This window comes from Pongo pygmaeus, chromosome 19 (genome assembly GCF_028885625.2).
Source record: "Pongo pygmaeus isolate AG05252 chromosome 19, NHGRI_mPonPyg2-v2.0_pri, whole genome shotgun sequence".
Lineage (NCBI taxonomy): Eukaryota > Metazoa > Chordata > Mammalia > Primates > Hominidae > Pongo > Pongo pygmaeus.
In genome coordinates, this window is record NC_072392.2 from 101,242,755 (window position 1) to 101,267,213 (window position 24,459).

General features: G+C 44.1%; 1 protein-coding gene and 1 long non-coding RNA gene across 17 annotated transcripts in view; both read right to left on the minus strand.

Moving 5' to 3' along the window:
* Window positions 1–24,459, minus strand: part of B3GNTL1 (UDP-GlcNAc:betaGal beta-1,3-N-acetylglucosaminyltransferase like 1) — a 96,512-nt gene that overhangs the window by 29,752 nt on the left and 42,301 nt on the right. For all 16 annotated transcript variants that reach the window (XR_008494923.2, XR_010124589.1, XR_010124588.1 and 13 more), the window contains one exon: window positions 21,367–21,462. Coding sequence is in view for 8 of the 16 variants with exons in the window: in XM_063655875.1 (XP_063511945.1) it covers window positions 21,367–21,462 (96 nt within the window). In the remaining 8 variants the exon portion in view is untranslated. The remainder of the gene's footprint in view (window positions 1–21,366; window positions 21,463–24,459) is intronic.
* LOC134738673 (uncharacterized) lies at window positions 5,672–7,925 on the minus strand. Its single transcript, XR_010124595.1, has 2 exons — window positions 7,833–7,925; window positions 5,672–6,666 (listed from the first exon to the last, which is right to left on the minus strand). It is a non-coding gene; the product is annotated as an uncharacterized LOC134738673 (long non-coding RNA).

Sequence of the window (24,459 nt, forward strand, 5' to 3'; positions counted from 1 at the left end):
AACATAAACTCAGGTGTGTTAGAAGGGACTTGTAAACAAAAAACTCTTCCAGCTTTATCTTTCAGAAGTTACTTCAGAAACCAAGGACAAAAGGCCCAATACTTTAAAAGATATTCTTATTGCTCTAGTTACTTAGGAAATAATTACAGGGGGTCAGAGTCGGGGATCCTGGACAAAACGCCAAATCCATGATCCTAGTTCCAGCCACAGATCAGGAGAAAATGCAGCTGGCCCTTTAGCAATACAGGGTTTAGGGCCACCCACTCCCCGTGCAGCCGAAAATCCCAAAACTTAACCACTGAGAAAGAAAAGTGGCTCAGAGCAGTCGGCGCCATGCAAGGTATTCACCAGCCCCAGCGGAGCTGCGAGGGTGAGACCTGCATCCTCCATCATGCCTCCCCCACCGTGCCCATGCGGGGCCAACTGTTTAAAAGCATTTGTCTTCCTTTCCTTCCCTGTCGTTTCCAGTCTGGCTGAAAAATCACAAGAAATGCTACACAAGTTACACAATGTGACCTTCACCCATTATCTTCATGTTCCTGGAATCTGTGATACAAAGAACCATCTATAGCCAGTCAATAGCTTACGTTATTTTAAGGAACCAATGTGGGAACTGCCCCTTCTTTTTTTCTTTCAAACCCACTTGTAACTGCTGCTAACTGGAGCATATGTTCAGAGCCACCTGAATCTACGTCCCCCAGGATGCAGTCCTCAAACGTGGCCCAAATAAACCCTCCACGTGTACTAACTTTGCCTCAGCATCTTTCTTTAGGTTGACATAGCTGAGAGCCTACTGTTGACCGGATGCCTTACCAATAACATAAACAGGTGATCAACATTGTTCTGTACATTCTGTACATTTTGTGTATTATATACCGTATTCTTACAATGAAGTAAGCTGGAGAAAAGAAAGTGTTACTAAGAAAATCATAAGGAAGAGAAAACACATTGACTATTCATTAAATGGAAGTGGATCATCACAAGGATCCATCCTTCTCGCCTCCGTGACGATGGGCCGAGCGGGCGGAGGAAGGGGGGTCTTGCTGTCCCAGGTGTCAGTTCATCTGCGCGTTTTTTCAGATTGTCATCAATCTCCAAAACATTTTCCAATATATTTATTTTTAAAAATTGTGTGTAAGTGGACTCCCAGTTCACACTCGTGTTATTCAAGGATCAAATGTACTTGCAAGTTTTATATCCAACGGAGGTCTTCTGTCCAGAAGAAAACGCTCAGATTCAACAACCAAACCAGTAACGTAATTGGAAAATGAGCCCACGATGGAAAATGAGCCCACGATGGAAAATGAGCCCACGAAAGGGCCCCACAGAGATCCTCGTCCCTCCCACCACGTGAATGGGATGAGAGCCCACGAAAGGGCCCCACGGAGATCCTCATCCCTCTGACCACGTGAGGACACGGTGAGAACCAGGAATCAGGCCTCACAGAGACCAAATCTGCTGGTGCCTTGATCTGGGACTCCAGCTTCCAAAACGGTGGAAACAGATGTTTGTAGTTTATAAGCCGCCCACTTTATGGTATTTTTGTCCTAGCAGCCTGAACAGGCTAGGGCAGGTCAGGAGAAAATGTGACTCTAAACGCAGTTTCTCCGGGTGATGGGACCCTCGATGTCCTGATTGTCGTGTTGATCTGGAAACATGGGGACGTCTCACAGAACTCCCTCCACCAAGAATAAGTGAACTGCATGGGGTCTGTGGCTGCCAACTGCATGGGGTCTGTGGCTGCCACATCGTACCCACGTGGAGTTTCTGGTTTGGGTCCTTGTTCTCTCGTTATATAAGATGATAGGAGCTGGTGGGGAGGAGATGGGGGATACACAGGAACTCTCTGTACTATTAATATTTCTGCAGTCTTTTGGCCGGGCGTGGTGGCTCACACCTGTAATCCCAGCACTTTGGAAGGCCGAGGCGGATGGATCACCTGAGGCCAGGAGTTCAAGACCAGCCTGGCCAACATGCTGAAACCTGGTCTCTACAAAAACACAAAAATTAGCCAGGCATGATGGCATGTGGCTGTAATCCCAGCTACTCGGGAGGCTGGGGCAGGAGAACTGCTTGAACCCAGAAGGCGGAGGTTGCAGTGAGCCAAGATCACGCCACTGCACTCCAGTGTGGGTGACAGAGCGACACTCTGTCTCAAAATATATATATGTTTTAGTTCTGCAATTGTTATGTGAGTCTAAAATTATTTCAAAATACAACATTCTTTAATTGCGTAGACTTTGTCAAAATGACTCTACCATCCTGGGGCGGAAGCAGTTTTTCATGCAGACTTCGCCAGAAGCCTGACCTCCACGTGGACTCGGTGTGACACATTCTCAGAGTCCATTAAAAACACTCAGTCACGCGTTAGAGATGCACATTCCCAGCCCCACCCAGAACCACGAGACCAGAAACTACAAAGAGTGGGTCTCATTTTTCTCACTTCTCATTCCTGCCGACGTGTGGCAAGTGCCGTTCAGATGCTGGGGGAAGGAAAGGAACAGCTCAGCAATGGTGACAGGATGGGCGCCGCCAGAACAGTCACACAGCAGATGCTCTGTGGGGGCAGCGGCTCCCGTTGTGCAGCCCCAGAGCAGGCAGGGGCACCAGGCAGGGCGGAGGCCCCAGGGGCGGAGGAGGGTGACCAAGTGCTGAGGACTGAACTGTGTGCCTCAGATTAATGGGTTGAAGCCCTAACTCCCAATGTGACTGTATTTGGAGATGGGCTTTTAAGGAGGTAGCTAAGGTTATGTGAGTGCCAAAGGTGGGGCCCTGGACTGTTGTCCTTATAAGAAGAGGAAGACACACCAGCAGTGAGCACACAGGGGAGAGGCCATATGATCATGCAGGGGAGAGGCCACGTGAGGACGCGGGGGGGGAGAGGCCACGTGAAGACACAGAGAGGCCACGTGAGGACGTGGGGAGGCCACGTGAGGACACGGGAGAGGCCACGTGAGCACGCAGGGAGAGGCAGGGAGAGGCTACGTGAGCACACAGGGAGAGGCCACGTGAGCACACAGGGAGAGGCCACGGTGCCATCTACAAGCCACAGAGAGGCATGAGGAGGAACCCACCCTGCCAGCAGCCTGAGCTTGGACCTCCAGACCCCAGAACTTTAAGAACATAAACGTCTGTTGTTTAAGCCGCCCTGTCTGTAGTGTTTCTTTATGGGGGCCTGAGCTGGGACGGCGGGGAAGCAGGGATCCCCCGCAGGAAACGTGCAGGGCAGCAGGGGTCCGCGTCACACCACTGTCTGCCTTCCTTTCTTGGTGAGTGCGGCCCACTCCGGGTAGCCAGAGCAGGAGCATGCATCTCAGCCCTGTCCACTTCCTTCAAGCTGCCAGGACCTCTGAGTCCCCTTCGTGGCCCTGCTGGGACCCCCTCCCTCCAGTTTCCAGAAGGGCCCAAGGCAACCTGGAAACTGGGTGGGGGTTCTGCCCATGCCTCCCCTTTGGGCCTCCCTGGAATCAGGAGATGCAGCCCCCTGGGGAAGGGACAGAAGGTACAAAGAGGGCCTGTCTCAGACAGGGGTGCTTTCAGGGAGGCACCACCCCGGGCCATTGGCATAGACAACTTTCTACCTTTCAGTTTGTCTGGAATTAGCGGAGTGTTAATTTTAGACAGCTCTGATTTAACGTTGTATGTGGTGACTATCCCATCAGGCATGTCAAGGAGACACATCAAAAGTCAAATCAAAATATGCCACTTCCCACATCACAAACGTGACTCAGACAATGAACATAAAACCTTGACTTGGTGGCTGAGTTACCTTATTAAAATAGTTTGTTAATGTAACAGCTGAGAAATGGTTTAAATGAGATCTCTTCTTTGAACTTCACACGTTAATTCGCACTAACTTGCTAAAGGAAAATTCTATCTAAGAGGACCCTACCTGATTTATTTGTTACGTCTGGGTCTTCATGTTACCCCTCGATTTGGAACATGAATTTCTGGTTGAACGTGTGCCTGTTCCACTTCAATTACATCCTTGGTGTTTAGTGGCACCGTTTTCATGTCACTCCTTCTACCCGAGAATCAAAAGCAGCAGAAGCCCGTGCTCAGCAGGTCCTGAGGCTGCGGCGACCCCACGTCTCCCACTGCTCTAATACGCAGGACTGAATCTCCGAAGAGGAAAACCAAAATCAGGAGCCCAGGGTTGATCAGAGGCCAAAAGCTTCCACAATGAATATGGGATTTTTACTTCCCAGTTAAGAAGGAGAGGCCTTTACCAGGTTTTCCATTTCCCTGCCCTGTGAGACAGCTGGCATTAAAGAAAAAGCCATTTTTAGGAAAAGCATTAAAAATCATCGTGTATTCCAGGAAAGTGTGTGTCCCTGACGAAGTGGCACATCCCAGAATCTCTGAACTCTGGTGATGGGAGGACCCAGGAGGGCTCCTCGGGAGGGTCCGGGCCTGTTCTCTGTGCACTCCAAGTGCCGAGTGCCTGGAATCAAAGCCCTCATGCTGTGTCTTCAGGATCCCTGCTCAGAAACCTGACACCGGGCCAGGAGCTCAGGGCGAGGGACTCTGCACACCCTTTCAACGTGGGGGACCCTTTCCACTTCCCAGCCAGGAAGCTGCACCAGACACTCACAAAGGTGACTTTGTGCCTGTGAACTCGGCTGCAGCCCACAGTTTGCACTTGCTGCCGCCGGTGCAGACAGGAAATAGCTGCTCTGTGGCAGCTCGACCCGGTGGCCACAGAGCAGCCTCTGTTCCTCGGTAATCGTCAACATCTGGCGGGCACCTCCACGCTCCTCCACCCCCACCGCACGCTGCTGGCTGGAGGCTCCCGTGCAGTGCCAGGTGTGTTGGGAGAGGCCAGGCTAGACCCACAAGCTGGGCTGGAAGTAAGGAAATCGCTTTAAAAGCAGGAAAACAAATTCGCTTCCCCACGCTTTAACCACTCGTACCTGTAAGAGGCCATCAATGGAATATTCATCTTCTCAAAATGTAAAAAGTAAATCTAAATGGAAGAAGGTCTTTTCCTTCCCCCGCTTTTCCGTGTGACACAGGATGTTATGCAATAGAACTTGAAAGCTGGTGAAGCAGATTTGATGCGGAAAGCAAAGCTCATCAAGGAACCCTGTTCACTGTGAACTCACTTAATGGAATAGTTGATGCCATCATCCTAAACAACACCAACTTTAGAAGCCAATGATCCTTATACTAAGGTTTCAGTTTTACTGCAGATCAAAATTACATCTTCAAAATTCAGAAAGCATTTCATTACATGGTGCGATCACAAGAAATCCGTAATGTTGGGGCGTATTACTCCCACAGCCTCGGTATTAGAGGCGGACGTCCTGGCACCCCTCATGGGGTGGAGAGCACCTTTCTCCTCCTGGATTGAGGCGTGCAGCTGGCTGCCCCTGCTCCTCCCTGTCCCACTAACCTGACCATACCCCCACCAGGCAGAGTGCCTTCCTCCCGCCCTAGGGTGGGGCTGACACAGTCCCGAACACCATAATCCAGGATGCTGAAATCCTGAAAGATCAAAATCCCTAAAGTCTAAAATCCCCCAAATCACAATCCTGAAAAATGTAGTTCTTGAAAAAATAATTTAAAAAATTCTTTACCCCATTTACCCTAATAGTTATTATACTTTGCATGCCTTTATCAAAATATCTCATGTACTCCATAATTAAATACACCTACTATGTGTCCATGAAAATTTAAAAAGTTCTTTATCTCAAATGTTAGGGAGAAAAAGGAAAAAATAAATAATGATTTGAAAGACATTTGCTTACAATTTTAAAAAGAAGACTTATTTGAGAAATGTATAAAAACATGACAGAATGCTTCATAGGCCGCTTTACACAATAAAACAGACAATACTAACACACACATTTTTACAAGCATCAACACTCAAGTACACTAATGACAGTCACATGGGTATAACAGTTAATGAGCAGGTGAACCATATTCATAAAGAAATAGCTCCTGTCATCTGAAATATTGTGTTGGACAACCTAAGTCTTTGGACAAGATCCATCAAAAACCATGATCGTTGTATATGTGTGGTCTTATTTCTGAGATCTCTATTCTGTTCTGTTGGCCTATGTGTCTGTTTTGGTACCAGTACCATGCTGTTTTGGTTACTGTAGCCTTGTAGTATAGTTTGAAGTCAGGGAGTGTGATGTCTCCAGCTTTGTTCTTTTTGCTTAGGACTGTCTTGGTTATACAGGCTCTTTTTCAGTTCTACATGAATTTTAAAGTAGTTTTTTCTAATTCTGTGAGGAATGTCAATGGTAATTTAATGGGAATAGCATTGAATCTCTAAGTTACTTTGGGCAGTATGGCCATTTTCACGATATTGATTCTTCCTATCCATGAGCATGGAATATTTTTCCATTTGTTTGGTCCTCTCTTATTTCCTTGAGCAGTGGTTTGTAGTTCTCCTTGAGGAGGTCCTTCACCTCCCTTGTTAGCTGTATTCCTAGGTATTTTATTCTCTTTGTAGCAATTGTGAAAGGAAGTTCATTCATGATTTGGCTCTCTGCTTGTCTGCTGTTGGTGTATAGGAATGCTTGTGATTTTTGCACATTGATTTTGTATCCTGAGACTTTGCTGAAGTTGCTTATCAGCTTAAGGAGCTTCTGGGCTAAGATGATGAAGTTTTCTAAATATAGGATCATGTTGTCTGCAAACAGAGTTTCGACAAACCTGACAAAAACAAGTAATGGGGAAAGGATTCCTTGTTTAATAAATGGTGCAGGGAAAACTGGCTAGCCATATGCAGAAAACTGAAACTGGAGCCCTTCTTTATACCTTATACAAAAATTAACTCAAGATGGATTAAAGACTTACATGTAAAACCCAAAACTACAAAAACCCTACAAGAAAATCTAGGCAATACCATTCGGGACATAGGCACGGGAAAAGATTACATGACAAAAACATCAAAAGCAATTACAACAAAAGCAAAAATTGACAAATGGGACCTAATTAAACTAAAGAGCTTCTGCACAGCAAAAGAAACTATCATCAGAGTGAACAGACAAGCTATGGAATGGGGGAAAATTTTTGCAATCTGTCCATCTGACAAAGGTCTAATATCTGGAATCTACAAGGAACTTAACTTTACAAGAAAAAACAAACAACCCTTCAAAAAGTGGGCAAAGGACATGAACAGACACTTCTCAAAAGAAGACATTTAGGCAGCAACAAACATACGATAAAAAGCTCAACATCACTGATCATCAGAGAATTGAAAATTAAAACCACAATGAGATACCATCTCAAGCCAGTTAGAATGGCGATTTTTAAAAAATCAAGAAACAACAGATGCTGGCAAGGCTGTGGAGTAGTGGGAATGCTTTTACACTGTTGGTGGGAATGTAAATTAGTCTAACCATTGTGTAAGACAGTGTGGCGATTCCTCAAGGATCTACAACCAGAAATGTCATTTGACCCAGCAATCCTACTACTGGTATATACCCAAAGGAATACAAATCATTCTTTTATAAAGGTACATGCACGCGTATGTTCATTGCAGCACCAATCACAATAGCAAAGACATGTAATCAACCCAAATGCCCATCAATGATAGACTGGATAAAGAAAATGTGGTATACCATGGAATATGATGTAGTCATAAAAAAGAATGAGATCATGTACTTTGCAGGAACATGGATGGAGCTGGAAGCCATTATCCTCAGCAAACCAAAACAGGAACAGAAACCCAAACACTGCATGTTCTCACTCATAAGTGGGAGCTGAACAATGAGAACATATGGACACGGGGGGAACAACACACACTACATCCTGTTGTGGAGGTGGGGGAAGGGAGGGCATCAGGAAAAATAGCTAATGCATGCAGGGCTTAATACCTAGGTGGTGGGTTGATGGGTGCAGCAAACCACCATGGCACAGGTTTGCCTGTGTAACAAATGTACCCCCCGTCCTGCACATGTTTCCTGGAACTGAAAAAAAAAAAAAAGATGGTTACCACCACAAACACATTGACCCCAAAAGCCAAGATCTCAAGAAATTTCATCTTTCATAAATGCAGATGTACAAAAAGGACATCTCTTCATTTACTGAGGAAGTTTCAACATTTTTATGGACACACACAATGCTTACAAAGTCAACATTGTTGATAGTGCACCTTTGTGGAGTCGAGTTTGCAAAAAGATGCATAAATGAATTAGAGCTCTGTAAAAGAAATGATGCAAAGGTGAAACACAAGCATAGTGATTGTAAAACATAATGCTGACAATTTAAAATAGTAAGAAAAAACAAACAAAAATAGAAAAAATTACAAACAATAAAAAACTAAACAGAAAATCTGATTTATGAAAAAGTATACCACAGGAGTATATTACAGGCAACTGCACAGAAACAGTCCCTAAGAGCTGGCTGACTTTCACAATCATTAAGTGTATTTTGAAGGTTTGCATCACAATGGATAACTGCTTTTTTTTCTTTTAAGACATGGCTTCCTTGGAGAATGAGCTCACATTCATCTTCTCTGCGGCACTGCTCTTTTTGAAACTCCTCTGTGATTTGACGCACACCAGGATAAGCATTCTCCTTACGTTTTCCTGTCTTCCATGCTGTGCTTCTGTGTTGTTTTGGGTACATGGATATGCATTCTGCATGCCCTCTTGTACAGACCACAGGTTTAATACAAACAATACTGGTGACGGAACAGAACACTGTTGTGTTAAGTGTCTTCTTATCCTACCATACACACAATTATTTTGAAGCAGTCATTCACTTTGCTGGTTTCTTTGGGCAAATGTGGCCATGATTCCCTAAAAGCCCCCAGTGTGTGATCAGCTGGGAGGAACGCCAACGCAGGCAGTGTCATCAGCAGGAACACCAACGCAGGCAAGAGACTCAACTCATTTTTAAACAGAAGTTTCTGTCACTGCCATATCACGTGGCCAAGCCACTCATCTGGATTTTCCACCAAATGCATTGGACTGAATGGAAAAAACAAACTTTATTGGTAACAACTTGAAATTCACTTATAGAAGACTTGATGGCACCTAATTCCAAAACCATCATTATAGTTTGGGGATTCAATTAGATGCTAAGAATTTTAGACTCAGGGATTTTGATCTTTAGGGATTTCAAACTTCAGAATTACAGCATTGGAGATTCTGTCTTCCAGGACTGTGACAGGCACTGGTTGAAGCCCTAACCCCCTATTTGAGGTATTGTGGAAATAGGGCCTCTGGGAGATGATTAGATTTCACGTGAGGGTGGGGCTCCACTGGGATCAGTGTCTTTATAATAAGAGACACCACAGAGCCTGTTCTCTCTCGCTCTGTCTCTGCCATATCAGGGTCCAGAGAAAAGGTGGGCGTCTGCAAGCCAGGAAGAGCCACATCAGAAAGCAAGCCCTGCCAGGTCTTGATCTAAGACTTTCCAGCTTCCAGAATTGTGAGAAAATAAATTTCGGTTGTTTAAGCCACCTAGCCTTTGGCATTTTGTTATGTCAGCCTGAGCTGATTAAGATAATAACCCAGATCACAGACGAAAATTAACTAAAAAATGGATTGTAGATCTGTATGTAAAACCCAAAACTATACACTTTTTAGAAGAAAACAAGAGGAAAACTTTTGTGAACTGGATTAGCCAAAGATTTCTTAGATACAATATCAAAACTACATCCATGAGCGGGGAGAGGGGAGCAAGGTGGCTGATACGGTTTGGCTGTGTCCCCACCCAAATCTCATCTTGAATTGTACGCCCATAATTCCCACGTGTTGTGGGGAGGACCCAGTGGGAGATAACTGAATCATGGGGGCAGTTTCCCCCATACTGTTCTCATGGTAGTGAATAAGTCTCACAAGATCTGATGGTTTTATACGGGGTTTCCGCTTCTGCTTCTCTCTCATTCTCTCTTTGCCTGCTGCCATCCACATAAGCTTGGTCCTCCTTGCCTTCTGCCATGATTGTGAGGCCTCCCCAGCCAAGTGGAATGCAGATGCAGCTTAGATCACAACACTCAAGTCCTACTGACTACCTGGAAAGCCTTCCCAAGAAGGACAGGTATGAACAAACACAGACTGCAAAGACTATATGACAAATACCTATCTCTTCAATGCCCAGACACAGATGAACATCCATAAGCATCAAGACCATCCCAGAAAAGGTGACCTTACCAAATGAACTAAATGAGGCACCAGGGACCAATCCTGGAGAAACAGAGATATGTGACCTTTCAGTCAGAGAATTCAAAATAGTTGTTCTGAGGAAATTCAGAGAAATTCAAGACAACACAGAAGGAATGCGGAATTCTATTTAAAAAATTAACAGAGAGATTAAAATAATTAAAAAGCAGAAATTCTGGAGCTGAAAAATGCAGTTGACATACTAAAGAATGAATCAGAACTTTTTAATACCAGAATTGATCAAGCAGAAGAATTAGTGAGCTTGAAGAAAGGCTATTTGAAAATATACAGTCAGAGAAGACAAAAGAAAAAAGAATAAACAATAATGAAGCATGCCTACAATATCTAGAAAATCACCTCAAAAGGGCAAATCTAAGAGTTATTGGCCCTAAAAAGGAGGTAGAGAGATAGGGGTAGAAAATTTATTCAAAGGGATAATAACTTCCCAAACCTAGAGAAAGCTATCAATATCCAAGAATAAAGAGGTTATAGAACACCAAGCAGATTTAACCCAAAGAAGACTACCTCAAGGCATTTAATAATCAAACTCCCGAAGGTCAAGGATAAAGAAAGGACCCTACAAGCAGCAAGAGAAAAGAAACAAATAACATACAATGGAGCTGCAATATGTCTGGCAGCAGACTTTTCAGTAGAAACCTTACAGGTCAGGAGAGGATGGCATGACATATGTAATGTGCTGAAGGAAAAAACTTTTACACTAGAATAGTATATCCAATGAAAATATCCTTCAAACATGAAGGAGAGATAAAGACTTTCCCAGACAAACAAAAGCTGAGGGATATCATCAACACCAGACCTATCCTACAAGAAATGCTAAAGAGAGTACTTTAATCAGAAAGAAAGGGATATCAATTAGCAAAAAGAAATCACCTGAAGGTACAAAACTCACTGCTAATATGAGTACACAGAAAAACACAAAGTATTATAATGCTGTAACTGTGGTGTGTAAACTACTCTTAAGTGAAAGACTGAACGATGAACCAATCAAAAAGAATAACTATAATAACCTTTCAACAGATAGTACAATAAGATATAAATAGAAACAACAAAAAGTTAAAAAGTGGGGGACAAAGTTAAGGTATAGAGTTTTTATTAGTTTTCTTTTTGCTTGCATGTTTGTTTATGCAAATAGTATTAAGTTGTTATTAGCTTAAAATAATGGGTAATAAGATAGTATTTGTAAGCCTCATGGTAACCTCAAATAAAAAATATACAATGAATACACAAACAATAAAAAGCAAGAAATCAAATCATATCACCAGAGAAAATCACCTTCACTAAAAGGAAGACATGAAGGAAGGAAAGGAAGAGGAAAATACCACAATACAACCAGAAAACAAATAACAAAATGGCAGGAGTAAGTCCTTACTTATCAATAGTAACATTAAATGTAAATGGATTAAATTCTCCAATCAAAGGACATAGAGTGGCTGAATGGATTAAAAAACAAGACCCAATGATCTGTTGCCTACAAGAAACACACTTTGCTTCTAAAGAAACAGGTTGAAAATAAAGCAGCAGAAAAAGATACTCCATGCCAATGGAACCAGAAAAGAGCAGGAGTAGCTATACTTATATTGAGGGTCTATCTCAGATGAAATAGGTTTCAAGAAAAAAATTATAAGAAGAGACAAGGAAGGTCACCATATGATGATAAAGAGAATATAATAATCATAAATATATATGCACCCAATATTGGAGCACCCAGATATATAAAGCAAAATATTATTAAAGCTAAAGAGACAGACCCTCGATATAATATCTGGAGACTTCAACACCTTCTTCAACACCTTCAATTTTCAGCACTGAACAGATTTTCCAGACAGAAAATCAACAAGAAACATTGGACTTAATCTGTGCTACAGACCAAATGGACCTAATAGATATTTACAAAATATTTCATCCATTGGCTGCAGAATACACATTATTTTCCCCAGCACATGGATCATCCTCAAGGACAGATCATTTGTTAGGTCACAAAACAAGTCTTACAACATTAAACAAACAAACAAACAAAAAACACCTGAAATAATATCAAGCATCTCCTCTGACCACTAAAAATACCTAGTTTTATTTAATGGAATAAAACTAGAAATCAATAAGAGGAATTTTGGAAACTACACAAACAATGGTAATTTAACAATATGCTCCTGAATGACAAGTGGGTCAATGAAGAAACTAAGAAGGAACTTAAAACATTTCTTGAAACAAATGATAATGGAAACACAACATACCAAAACCTATAGGATATAGCAAAAACAGTACTAAGAAGAAAGTTTTAAATAGTTATGTGTCTACATCAAAAAAGAAGAAAACCTTCAAATAAACAACCTAACAATGCATCTTAAGCAACTAGAAAAGCAAGAGCAAACAAAACCAAAAATTAGTAGAAGAAAATAAATAACAAAAATCAGAGCAGAAATAAATGAATTCGACATAAAGAAAATACAAAAGATCAATGAAACAAAAAGTTGGTTCTTTGAAAAGATAAACAAAATTGATAAACTTTTAGCCAGACTAAGAAAAAAAGAGAGAACACCCAAATAAAATCAGGGATGAAAAAGGAGACATTACAACTGATACTGGAGAAATTCAAAGAAATTAGTGGCTAGTATGAGCAACTATACACCAATAAATTGGAAAATCTAGGAGAAAAATCTAGAAATAAATCTAGGGGAAGAGATCTAGAAAATCTAGGAAAAAAATCAAAATTCCTAGACACACACAGCCTACCAAGACTGAACCATGAAAAAACCCAAAACCTAAATAGATCAATAATAAGTAACAGGATCAAAGTCATAACAAAAAGTCTCCTAGCAAAGAAAAGCCTGGGACCCAATGGCTTCACTGCTGAAATCTACCAAACATTTAAAGAACTAATACCAATCCTACCCAAATTATTCAAAAAAACAGAGGAGGAGGGAATATTTCCAAACTCACTCTACAAGACCAGTTTTACCCTGATACCAAAACCAGACAAAGGCACATAAAAAAATTAAAACTATAGGCCAATATCACTGAAACCACTGAAATCCTCAACAAAGTACTAGCAAAAATCCTCAACAAAATACTAGCAAACCGAATTCAACAACACATTAAAAAAATCATTCATCATGACCAAGTGGGATTTATTCCAGGGATGCAAGGATAGTTCAACATATGCAAATCAATTAATGTGATACATCATGTCAATAGAATGAAGGACAAAAACCATATGATCATTTCAACTGATGCCAAAAAAGCATTTAATGACATTCAACATCTCTTCATGATTAAAAATCCTCAAAAACTAGGTACAGAAGGAACATCCCTCAACATGATAAAAGCCATATACAAAAGATCCACAATTAGTATCATATTGAATGGAGAAAAACTGAAAGCCTTTCCTCTGAGATTGGGAACATGACAAGCATGCCTACTGTCACCACTGTTATTCAACAATGTACTGAAAGTCCTAGCTAAAGCAATCAGGCAAGAGAAATAAAGGGCATCCAAATTGGAAAGGAGGAAGTCAAATTATCCATTTGCAGATGATATAATCTTATATTTTTAAAAACCTAAAGACTCCACCAAACAACTATTAGACCTGATAAACAAACTCAGCAAAGTTTCAGGATACAAAATCAACATACAAAAATCAGTAGCATTTCTTTTTCTTTTCTTTTCTTTTTTTTTTTTTTTGAGATGGAGTCTCACCCTGTCACCCAGGCTGGAGTGCATTGGCGCGATCTCAGCTCACTGCAACCTCTGCTTCCTGGGTTCAAGCAATTCTCCTGCCTCAGCCTCCCAAGTAGCTGGGATTACAGGCATGTGCCATCATGCCTGGCTAATTTTTTATATTTTAAGTAGAGACAGGGTTTCGCTATGTTAACCAGGATGGGTCTCGATCTCCTGGCCTCATGATCCACCCTCCTCGGCCTCCCAAAGTGCTGGGATTATAGGCGTGAGCCACTGTGCCCGGCCATCAGTAGCATTTCTATATGCCAACAGTGAACAATCTGAAAAATAAATCAAGAAAGTAATCTCATTTACGATAGCTACAATAAAATAAAATACCTAGGAATTAACTAAAATAAACGAGTGAAAGATCTCTACAATGAAAACTACAAAACACTGATGCAAGAAATTAAAGAAGAGTAATCCCATTTACAACAGCGATAACTAAAATACCTAGGAATTAACTCAACCAAAGGAGTGAAAGATCTCTACAATGAAAACTATAAAACACTGATGCAAGAAATTAAAGAAGGCACCAAAAAAATGGAAACATATTCCACGTTCACGGATTGGAAGACTTACATTTAAGACTTCAAACTACGAAACTATTGTTAAAATATCTATACTACCCAAAGCAATCTATAGATTTAATGCAATCCCTATCAAAATACCAACGGCATTCTTCACAAAAACAGAAAACACAGGCTGGGTGCAGTGGCTCATGCCTGTAATCCCAGCACTTTGGGAGGCCGAGGCGGGTGGATCACGAGGTCAGAAGTTCGAGACCAGCTCTGGCCAATAATGATGAAACCCCATCTCCATTAAAAATACAAAATTAGCTGGGTGTGGCGGTGCGCTCCTGTAGTCCCAGCTGCTCGGAAAGCTGAGGCAGGAGAATCGCTCGAACCTGGGAGGCGGAGGTTGCAGTGAGCCAAGATTGCATGACTGCACTCCAGCCTGGGTGACAGAGCGAGACTCCACCTCAAAAAAAAAAAAAAAAAAAAACAGAAAACACAATCCTAAAATTTATATGAAACCACAAAAGACCCAGAATAGCCCCAGCTATCCTAAGCAAATGGAACAAAATTGGAGGAATCACATTACCTGACTTAGACTGCAGAGCTATAGCAATCAAAACAGCACGGTACTTGCATAAAAACAGACATATAGATCTGTGGGACAGAATAGAGAACCGACAGATAAATCTATACATCTACAGTAAACTCATTTTTGAGAAACATGCCAAGAACTTACATTGGGGAAGAGATGGTCTCTTCAATAAATGGTGCTGGGAAAACTGGATATCCATATGCAAAAGAATGAAACTAGAACCCTCTTTCACCATATACAAAAATCAAATCAAAATGGATTAAAGACTTACATTTAAGACTTCAAACTACGAAACTACTGGAAGAAAACATTGGGGAAACTCGCCAGGACATTGGACTGGGCAACGATTTCTTGAGTAAGACCCCACAAGCGCAGGCAACCAAAGCAAAAATGGGCAGATGGGATCACATCAAGTTAAAAAGCTTCTGTACAGCAAAGGAAACTATCAACAAAGTGAAGAGACAACCCACTGGATGGGAGAAAATATTTGTAAACTACCCATCTGACAAGGGATTAATAACCAGAATATATATGGAGCTCAAACAACTCTAGGAAAAATAGAATAATCCGATTAAATGTGGGCAAAAGATCTGAACAGACACTTCTTAAAAGAAGACAAATAGCAAACAGGCATATGAAAAGGTGCTCAACATCACTGATCATCAGAGAAATAAATGCAAATAAAACATACAATGAGATATTTTCTCACTCCTGTTAAAATGGCTTTTACCCAAAAATCAGGCAATAACAAATGCTGGTGAAGATGTGAAGAAAAGGGAACCCCTGTACAATGTTGGTGGGAATGTAAATTAGTACAACCACTATGGAGAACAGTTGGGAGGTTCCTCAAAAAACTAAAAACAGAGCTACTATATGATCCAGCAGTCCCTCTCCTGGGTATATGCTCAAAAGAAAGGAAATCAGTATATCAAAGAGATGCCTGCACTCACGTATTCATTGCAGCACTATTCACAATCAATAGCCAATATTTGGAAACAACCTAAATGTCCATCATCATATGAATGAATAAAGAAATGTGGTACATACACACAATGAAGTGTTATGAATGAGATCCTGGCATTTGCAACAACACAGACTGCACTGGAGGGTCATTATGTTAAGTGAAATAAGCCAGGCACAGAAAGATAAACTTCACACGTTCTCGCTTATTTGTGGGAGCTAAACATTCAAACAATTGACCTCATGGAGATAGAGAATAAAAGGATGGTTACCAGAGGCTGGGAAGAGTAGTGAGTGGTGGGAAGGAAGTAGGGAGGGTTAACAGGTTAAAAAAAAAAATACACACACACACACATATATATATATATATAGTTACAAAGAATGAATAAGACCTAGAATTTGCTGGCACAACAGGGTGACTATAGTCAAAATTAGTTTATACACTTAAAAATAACTGAAAGAATACAACTGTATTGTTTGTAACACAAAGGATAAATGCTTGAGGTGAAGTGATGGATACCCCATTTACCCTGATGTGATTATCATGCACTGCATGCCTCTATACAAATATCTCACATAACCCAAAAATATACATACTTACTATGTACTCACAATAATTAAAAAAATGTTAAATCTAAAAAAGCACATCCATAAAAGGAAAATAGATAAATTGAATTTCATCAAAAATTACAACTTTGTTTGTTCGTTTTGTTTTGTTTTGAGACGGAGTTTCACTCTGTCTCCCAGGCTGGAGTGCAGTGACAGGATCTCAGCTCACTGCAAGCTCCGCCTCCCGGGTTCATACCATTCTCCTGCCTCAGCCTCCTGAGTAGCTGGGAGTACAGGTGCCCACCACCATGCCCGGCTAATTTTTTGTATTTTTAGTAGAGATGGGGTGTCACTGTGTCAGCCAGGATGGTCTCGATCGCCTGACCTCATGATCCGCCTGCCTCGGCCTCCCAAAGTGCTGGGATTACAGGCGTGAGCCACCGTGTCTGGCCCAAAAATTACAACTTCTACTCTTTGAAAGACATTGTTAAAAGAATGAAAAGACAAGCCACTGACTCAGAAAACATATTTACAAAGTCTGACAAAGGACTTGTGTCCGGAATATATAAAACAACTCTTAAAATTCAACAATAAGAATGCAAACAATTCAACACAAAAATGGGCAAAGGATGTGAACAGACACTTTACCAAAGAAGATACATGGATGGCAAATACATCCACGAAAAGATGTTTCACATTATTACCCATTTGGGAAATGCAAATTAAAACCACCACGAGATACCACTACATACCTACTAGATTAGCTAAAATAAAAGAAAGATCATACCAAGAGCTGGCAAAGGTATGGAGGAACTGAATTCTCATACACGGCTTGAGAATGTAAAATGGTGCAACCAATTTGGAAAACACTTTGGCAGTTTCTTTAAAAGTGAAACATACCCCTACCATATGAACCAGCCCTTCCACTTCTAAGTATTTTCCCAAGAGAAAAGGCCGGACATATGTTCACTGTCATGCACACACAAAGGCTTGTACACAAATGTGCAGCTTTACTTATCACAGCAAGGAACTGGAACAACTCAAGTGTCCATCTACAGCTAAGTGGATAAACAAATTGTATATTCACACCACAGAACACAGCTGACCCCTGAACAACACGGGGGTTAGGGGTGTTGACCCCCTGCACAGCTGAAAATCCATGTATAAGTTTTAACTCCCCAAAAACTTAACCACTAATACCTTCCTGTTGATGGGAAGCCATACCAATAACATAAACAGTCGGTTAACACATATTTTGTATGTTATATGTACTATATGCTGTATTTTTACAATAAAGTAAGCTAGAGGAAAGAAAAGGTTATTAAGAAAATCACAAGGAAGAGAAAATACATTTATAATACCGTACAGTATTTATCGATACCCTAAGTTCACATCGTCTGTTTACAAGAAGAATCATCTGTCTGAAATGACCGCAGCTGCAGCCCTCAGTCTACAGTACATAGCAAGGAATTCAGCTTTTTCTTGTAATGTCACGACTTTTCTCTGCTTTTTGGGAGCACCTCCAGCATCACCAGTGGCACTGTGTATGGGTCCTAGGGTGTCTGTCAGTCAAGATTTATAGGATCGCCTTAAACATGATTAAAACGGTGTGAGAACTGTGAGAGGTCACTGGTTTTTTTGTTTTTGTTTTGTTTTGTTTTTTTGAGACAGAGTCTCGCTCTGTCGCCCAGGCTAGAGTGCAGTGGTGCGATCTCAGCTCATTGCAACTTCTGCCTCCTGGGTTCAAGCGATTCTCCTGCTTCAGCCTCCTGTGTAGCTGGGATTACAGGCACCTGTCACTGCGCCTGGCTAATTTTTGTATTTTTAGTAGAGACAGGGTTTCACCATCTTGGTCAGGCTGGTCTCGAACTCCTGACCTTGTGATCCACCTGCCTTGGCCTCCCAAAGTGCTGGGATTCCAGGTGTGAGCCACTGCGCCCGGTCGAGAGATTACTTTTTACTGTGATTTGTGATTTACTGGAGGGATGAGCTGTGCTTGCGGAGATGATCAGCCTCACCCAGCGTTTTAAGCACTCGCAGCATCTGAGCTCGTGGCTGTGCCGGCAGGAGGGGTTTGTAAAATATCAGTCGTGCAGTACGCACTGCAGTGAGTTTTGTGCAGTTGTGATTCATTTCTGCATCTCTACATTTGTTTAATTTCTCTAAACTGTGAACGACCCTATATATGGTCTATAAGTGTTTGTACGCACGTAAGTTTTGATAAATTTTAACTTTTTATAATAGACTTGTGTATAATTTTTGGTATTATACGATTTAAAAACACTAGAATCACTATATATTTTATGTATTCATGACACATCTTTTTGTTAGTGTTTTCAGTATTCCTAGGCCATGCCGTTTGTCTGAAAGCTTTTTCAAACTGTTAACCATCTCCAAAAACCTCTCCAATACACTTGCTGAGAAAAACCCACGTGTACCTGGGCTGTGCAGTTCCAACACGCTGTTCGAGGGTCACCACTGCTGCTGCGAGCAAGCCACGTGTCTGGACCCACGGTAATTATGCTGAGTGAAGGCGGCCAGACCAGTGAAGCACACAGCACATGACTGCATTTACCTGAAACTCCAGCAAATGTAAAACTGCTGGAGTTTTACACATGCACAAAGTGGGTCATGGTTGCATGGTGTGGGGGGGGCTCCGGGATGGACAGGAGGAAACTTGGGGTGTTGGATATATATGTGCACTGTGTTGACTGTGGTGGGTCATTAGGGGTACAGATGCATGTCAAAACCGATCAAACTGTACATTTGAAATAGGGGCCATTTGCTGTATGTCAGTTATACATCAACAAAGCTATACATCAACAAAGATATACATCAACAAGACAAATGGACAAATCACTGTAAATCCCATAAAGCCTCTAGCTCTAAGTACTACTTTGCAGGAACTCCAGGGACAGAGGAATCTGTTAAATGAGACCAGGGAGACGCAATCAGCAGAAGCCGGACTGCTGAAAGCACGGATGGCAAATCATTCAACATCGTCCACAACATAGTCAAGGAAAAGGATGATGGAGGAATCTGGATATTTAAAGGGATTTATCAACAACTGCAATGTATGGACCTTCTTTGGATCTCAATTCAAACCAGAAACTGTAAAGAAAAAAGGAAGAAGATGAGAAAGTGGACAAGGAGGAGAAAAACAGAACTTTATGAAACAGAAAGTCCCAGGACGGAACACTTCGGCATCCTTCAAGTCAACACAAGGTGTAGGACTCCATTTACATAAAATTCCAGCAAACGTAAACCAGTCTATGGTCACGGAAAGCAGAGGGGCAGGCGGGGTGGGGGACGGGAGCCCCTCTAGGTGCTGGTGTGTGACCTGCACACAGAAACATCTGAGAGGAACAAGTGGTGGGTTTGCAATAACATCATTTTTTCTTTGTAATTTTTTATATTGCTTGACTTTATAAAACAGTGAAGCATAACTTTGACAAATGCAATAAAGTTTTTCTTTTTCTTTTTTTGAGACAAGGTCTGTTGCCCAGGCTGGAGGAAAGTGGCACAATCATGGCTCACGGCAGCCTTGACCTCCTGGGCTCAGGCGATCCTCCCACCTCAGCCTCCCGAGTAACTGGGACTAAAGGTGTGAACCACTGCACCCAGATAATTTTTCGTGGAAACAGGGTCTCACTATATTGCCCAGACTGTTCTTAAATCCCCAGGCTTAAGTGATCCTCCTGCTTCAGCCTCTCAAAGTGCTGGGATTATAGGCGTGAGCCACTGCGCCCAGCCCCCTTTTTTTTTTTTTTAATTTCCCACACTACACTGGCATAAAGGTCTATTTTAAAATTGTTTTAAGTGAATACAGTATGTAACTGATAAAAGAACATTTTCTTTAATTAAAAAACATGAAAATAAAAAAAATCTTCCATGGGCATCAAAGCTAACACTCAGGAGAAAGCCTGCCCCCATGTGGCAGCTCAGCCGTGGCCTCCGGGGAACCCGCTCTCGGTGTCAGCGCTCTGACCGCCGTCTGGAGCTGGTTGGCAACGCCGAACCGCATTCCGGTTTGCACGAAGTGCACGTTACTTAGAAAAGTAGCCACAGTCTGACTGAGTTCCTGTTTTAAGTATTTTCACAACTTCACTGAAAAGCACATCACCTCATTCACAGTGTGCAGCCTAGTAACCAGGACACCCGCCCTCGGCCGCTAGCTCGTACAGGGAAGGACTGTAATGACATGACCACGAGATGGTCTCTGCCTCCCCCAGGGGCAGCCAAGGGCCCCACAGAGGATGGCAGGGACAAGCCACCCATGTGGCAATGGCCACGTCCCCTCTCTCAGACGGCAGCCCCCCATACCCGAGGCGGCACTGCAGGCGACCCCGTGTCCAGTCTCACACCAGCACAGCCCCACTGCTCAGCGCCCCGTGTCCTCTCACAGAAGCACAGTCCACTGCCGGGTGCTCATACCCGAGGCGGCGCTGCGGGAGGCCCCGTGTCCAGTCTCACACCAGGACAGTCCACTGCTGAGGACACCCTGTTGTCCACATCGCATGAAGCAGCCTGGCTCTTGGAACGTGCTGGGGGCACACGGGACACGGAGACACTGAAACACTAGCTGTGGGATTCCTGAGCTCGCCCTCCCGCCCTCCATGTGTAAGTGGACCTGTGCCGTCGGGTTTCCCAGCTCAGAACTTGAACCAGCCTGAACTGCCAGCCTGAGACCAGCGTAGCGCATGTGTCCGCTCGGGCCACCCTCATCTCCCACTCTGTGCGACTGACGGCATGTGAGTGAAGGCGAGGACAGAAGGACCACGGCCCACGACGACGCAGACACAACAGGCCACAGCATAATGCAGGAGATGGCGCCCAGAGGCGACCTGCGCACCTGCCCCAGACAAGGCGCCAGGCGAGGTACCTGGGTCAGGAGCTGCTCGGGCGTCAGCTGGTTGATCCAACGTGTGTATCGTTCGGTGGAGTTAGGGGGATCTCTCCTCACTCGGCAACCAATGATCTGTGAAAAACAACAACAAACAGCTCAAAACAAAGTCAGGTACGCAGGTGCATGTGCACACCTGTGTGTATTCATCTCATGTGTTTTAGGCAGAGATATCCAGACAGGAAACTGAAATGCCACAAATCTGGGTCAGGCAAACACCGGGAGTCGAGGGCGAGGAGGAGGAGGGATGCCTGCTCTTGCTTGGGGACAGCATAGCGACGATGGGCATGACAGCAGACGGCCCTGGACGTGCGTCTCGGCGGTGAACTGCAGAGCTTCCCTGGGCTGGATTGAGAATATGGAGCAAGGATGGGTGCTATAGCAGACAGCCCCCAGACGCGCATCTTGGCGGTGAACTGCAGAGCTGCCCTGGGCTGGATTGAGAATAAGTCACAGATGACATTTCCCCTTAATGAACTCAAATCAAATGACCTGTATGCAAGGTGAGTTATTTCTAAGAACTCACTTCTTGAATCACATGCAAAGTGGATGTGAGGAAACCGCTGCCTGTCCGCAGGCCTCCCGTCTGAACCTGCTCCATTCATTTCAGGAAAGCAGCGTCCCTAAGTGGAGAAGAGCCTTGCCACCAGCCGGCTTCCTCCAGGGCCGACAACCCTCTCCCCGGGCATCCAGGCCAGCACCACCTCCCTCAGGTGACATCCTGTCAGTAGCCTTGACCCCTTCCCGGGCCCTGCAGAGCCTCAGAGCATCACCTGCCTCAGCCTTTCTCAACCCTCCCCTTGTCCTCTGCCCCACCAGGCCCCCTCCGGCCTGACCTCTGCCCCAGAGTGGGCTCCCCGCACTCAGCCCTGGCTCTGTTCTGCTCCTGAGATCCAGAGGTAGGAGGGCAGGTCCTTCAGGGCTCACGCTCACCTTGCAGCGGGAGGAGCTGGCTGGAGAGAGGGCACCTGGGCGCGTCCGCAGGAAATAGCACCCACCCCAAGTGAGGGCCCAGGGCCAGCAGAGCCGCCCGAGTGGACATTCTCACAGCGCAGAGCCCAGGCCATAAGTCCCAGCGGACACGGCTGATTCCACCTCACCCAAGACCAACAAGGAGACAACAGTGAAAATGTAACCGTGGTCCAAAGAGCAGTATCAGTGAGCCAGTCTCCTAACTCGGAAGCGATGGAGTTACACTGAGGTATCTGAGGCCCCTGGATCTGGCTTCAACTTGTGTAGCGTTTACATGTAGAGAGTGATTCGTTTCTACCGATGCAGTTAATGAAGTGCTTGGGGGAGGCTTCTGTTTGCATTTGTTGTTGTTTTTTTTCTAATTAAACTTACTTTGAGAAAATTGTGAATTCACATTGCAGCTGTAAGAAACAACTGTACAGAGACCCTCTGTGCCTTTCACCGCTTCCTCTGGTGGTAACGTTATGAGGACCCAAGGTCAACGCCGCACCAGGAAAGGGACACGATGGAGTCCAGATCCAGACGTCCCAGGGCACGAGGACCCGAGGCGCCCCATACAGCCACTGGCAGCCCCTCAGTGGCAGCCACTGTGCTATCCTGACGCCGTGGCTGTGCTCTCCAGAGCGTGATCCGGGAACGTGCAGGAGGCGGCCTTCTGTGCCTGGCTTTCGCGCTGCTCCTCGGCTCCCAGGACAGGCTTCCAGTCGCTGCATATAACAGTAGTCAGGTCCTGTACTGGCGCTCCCAAACATTCAAGTTCAGGTTTTTCTGTGAACAGCATCTTCAATCCACTGGGATAAATGCCCAGGAGAGCAACTGCTGGGTCACAGAACAGTTACATGTTTAGTTTTTACAGAAACTTCCAAACGGTCTCCAGAGTGGCTGCGCCGTCTCTCACCCTCAGTGATGCATGAGGACCCAGCTTCTCTGCCTCTCGCCAGCACTAGGTGTCTCGGTTTTCATTCCATTCTGATGGCACCGTGCTTTAACACAGGCACCCTGAAGGCTGGCGAGGAGCATCTTTTCGCGCGGTTCTTTGCTGTCTGTACACCCTCCTTAGTGAAATGTCTTTTCATGTATTTTGCTCATTTTCTAATTGGAACAAAACGCACTCGGCCATGGCTGTGTAATTCTTTTCATATGCTACTGAATTCTATCTGTGAACCTTTCATGTCTCTCTCCTAAAGCACATGCTAAAAATAGTTATGAATTAGGACAGCTCTGGAGCTGCCGCCCTGCCCAGCGAGGTTTCCCCACACCCAATCTGACCAAGATGCATTTCTAAACTGTTTGGTGTGTGTGTTTCTGTCCACCCTGCACAGCATCTACCTATGTACCATTGCATCTGTTTCCTGGTCTTGTCTATACTGTCTCATGTTTGACTGCTGAACAGAAAAGATTTTGAGGGGAGACAAAGGAAAATGCTGATCAAAAGCTGGAGGTAGACGTCCTCTGTTCCAAAACATGAAGACAGAGAGGCTCGGCATCTACATACAAACACCGAGACCCTGAGGCCAGCACTGCTGGGTCCTGGGAGGCAACCGTAGGTGACAGGTGGTGTGAGTACACGCCAACCCACTCCTGAGAGCCTGGCTCCCGCCGGGGCATGAGAAGCGCCTCTCGGACGGGGGCTGGTTGACGCCTGCTTCCACTGTGCGTGCCCGACCCCTCCCCACGACTCCCCCAGCTTCATGCTTCCCAGGAAAGGTAGAGCCACACTGGGTCTCTCACCAAGAGTGAGGGCGGGGTGGGGGATCCTGTGAAACTAGAGGCCTGAGGCTGGCAATTCCTGTGACTTTAATTAACCACGAGCCACGAGCATTGGTCTACAAACGGAGGAGGTGAGAGGATCTTTTTTGGCCTCAACATTTTTTAATCTTGGAAGAAGGCAGCAAGCTCTCTCCCATGCAACTGCATCTAAACAGCAGTAGGAAGGCGTGGATTCCAGAGAGACCAACTGCTCCCTCCTGGGCACCACAGCACCCAGCTGCGGTGCTGCCGGCACCTTCCTCTGCAGGAGACCTCGTGCTCTCAAGAGGAGGCACAGGGAAGAGGCGCGCTCTGCGCTTAAACCTGCACTGAGACGTCAGATTCTCAGGG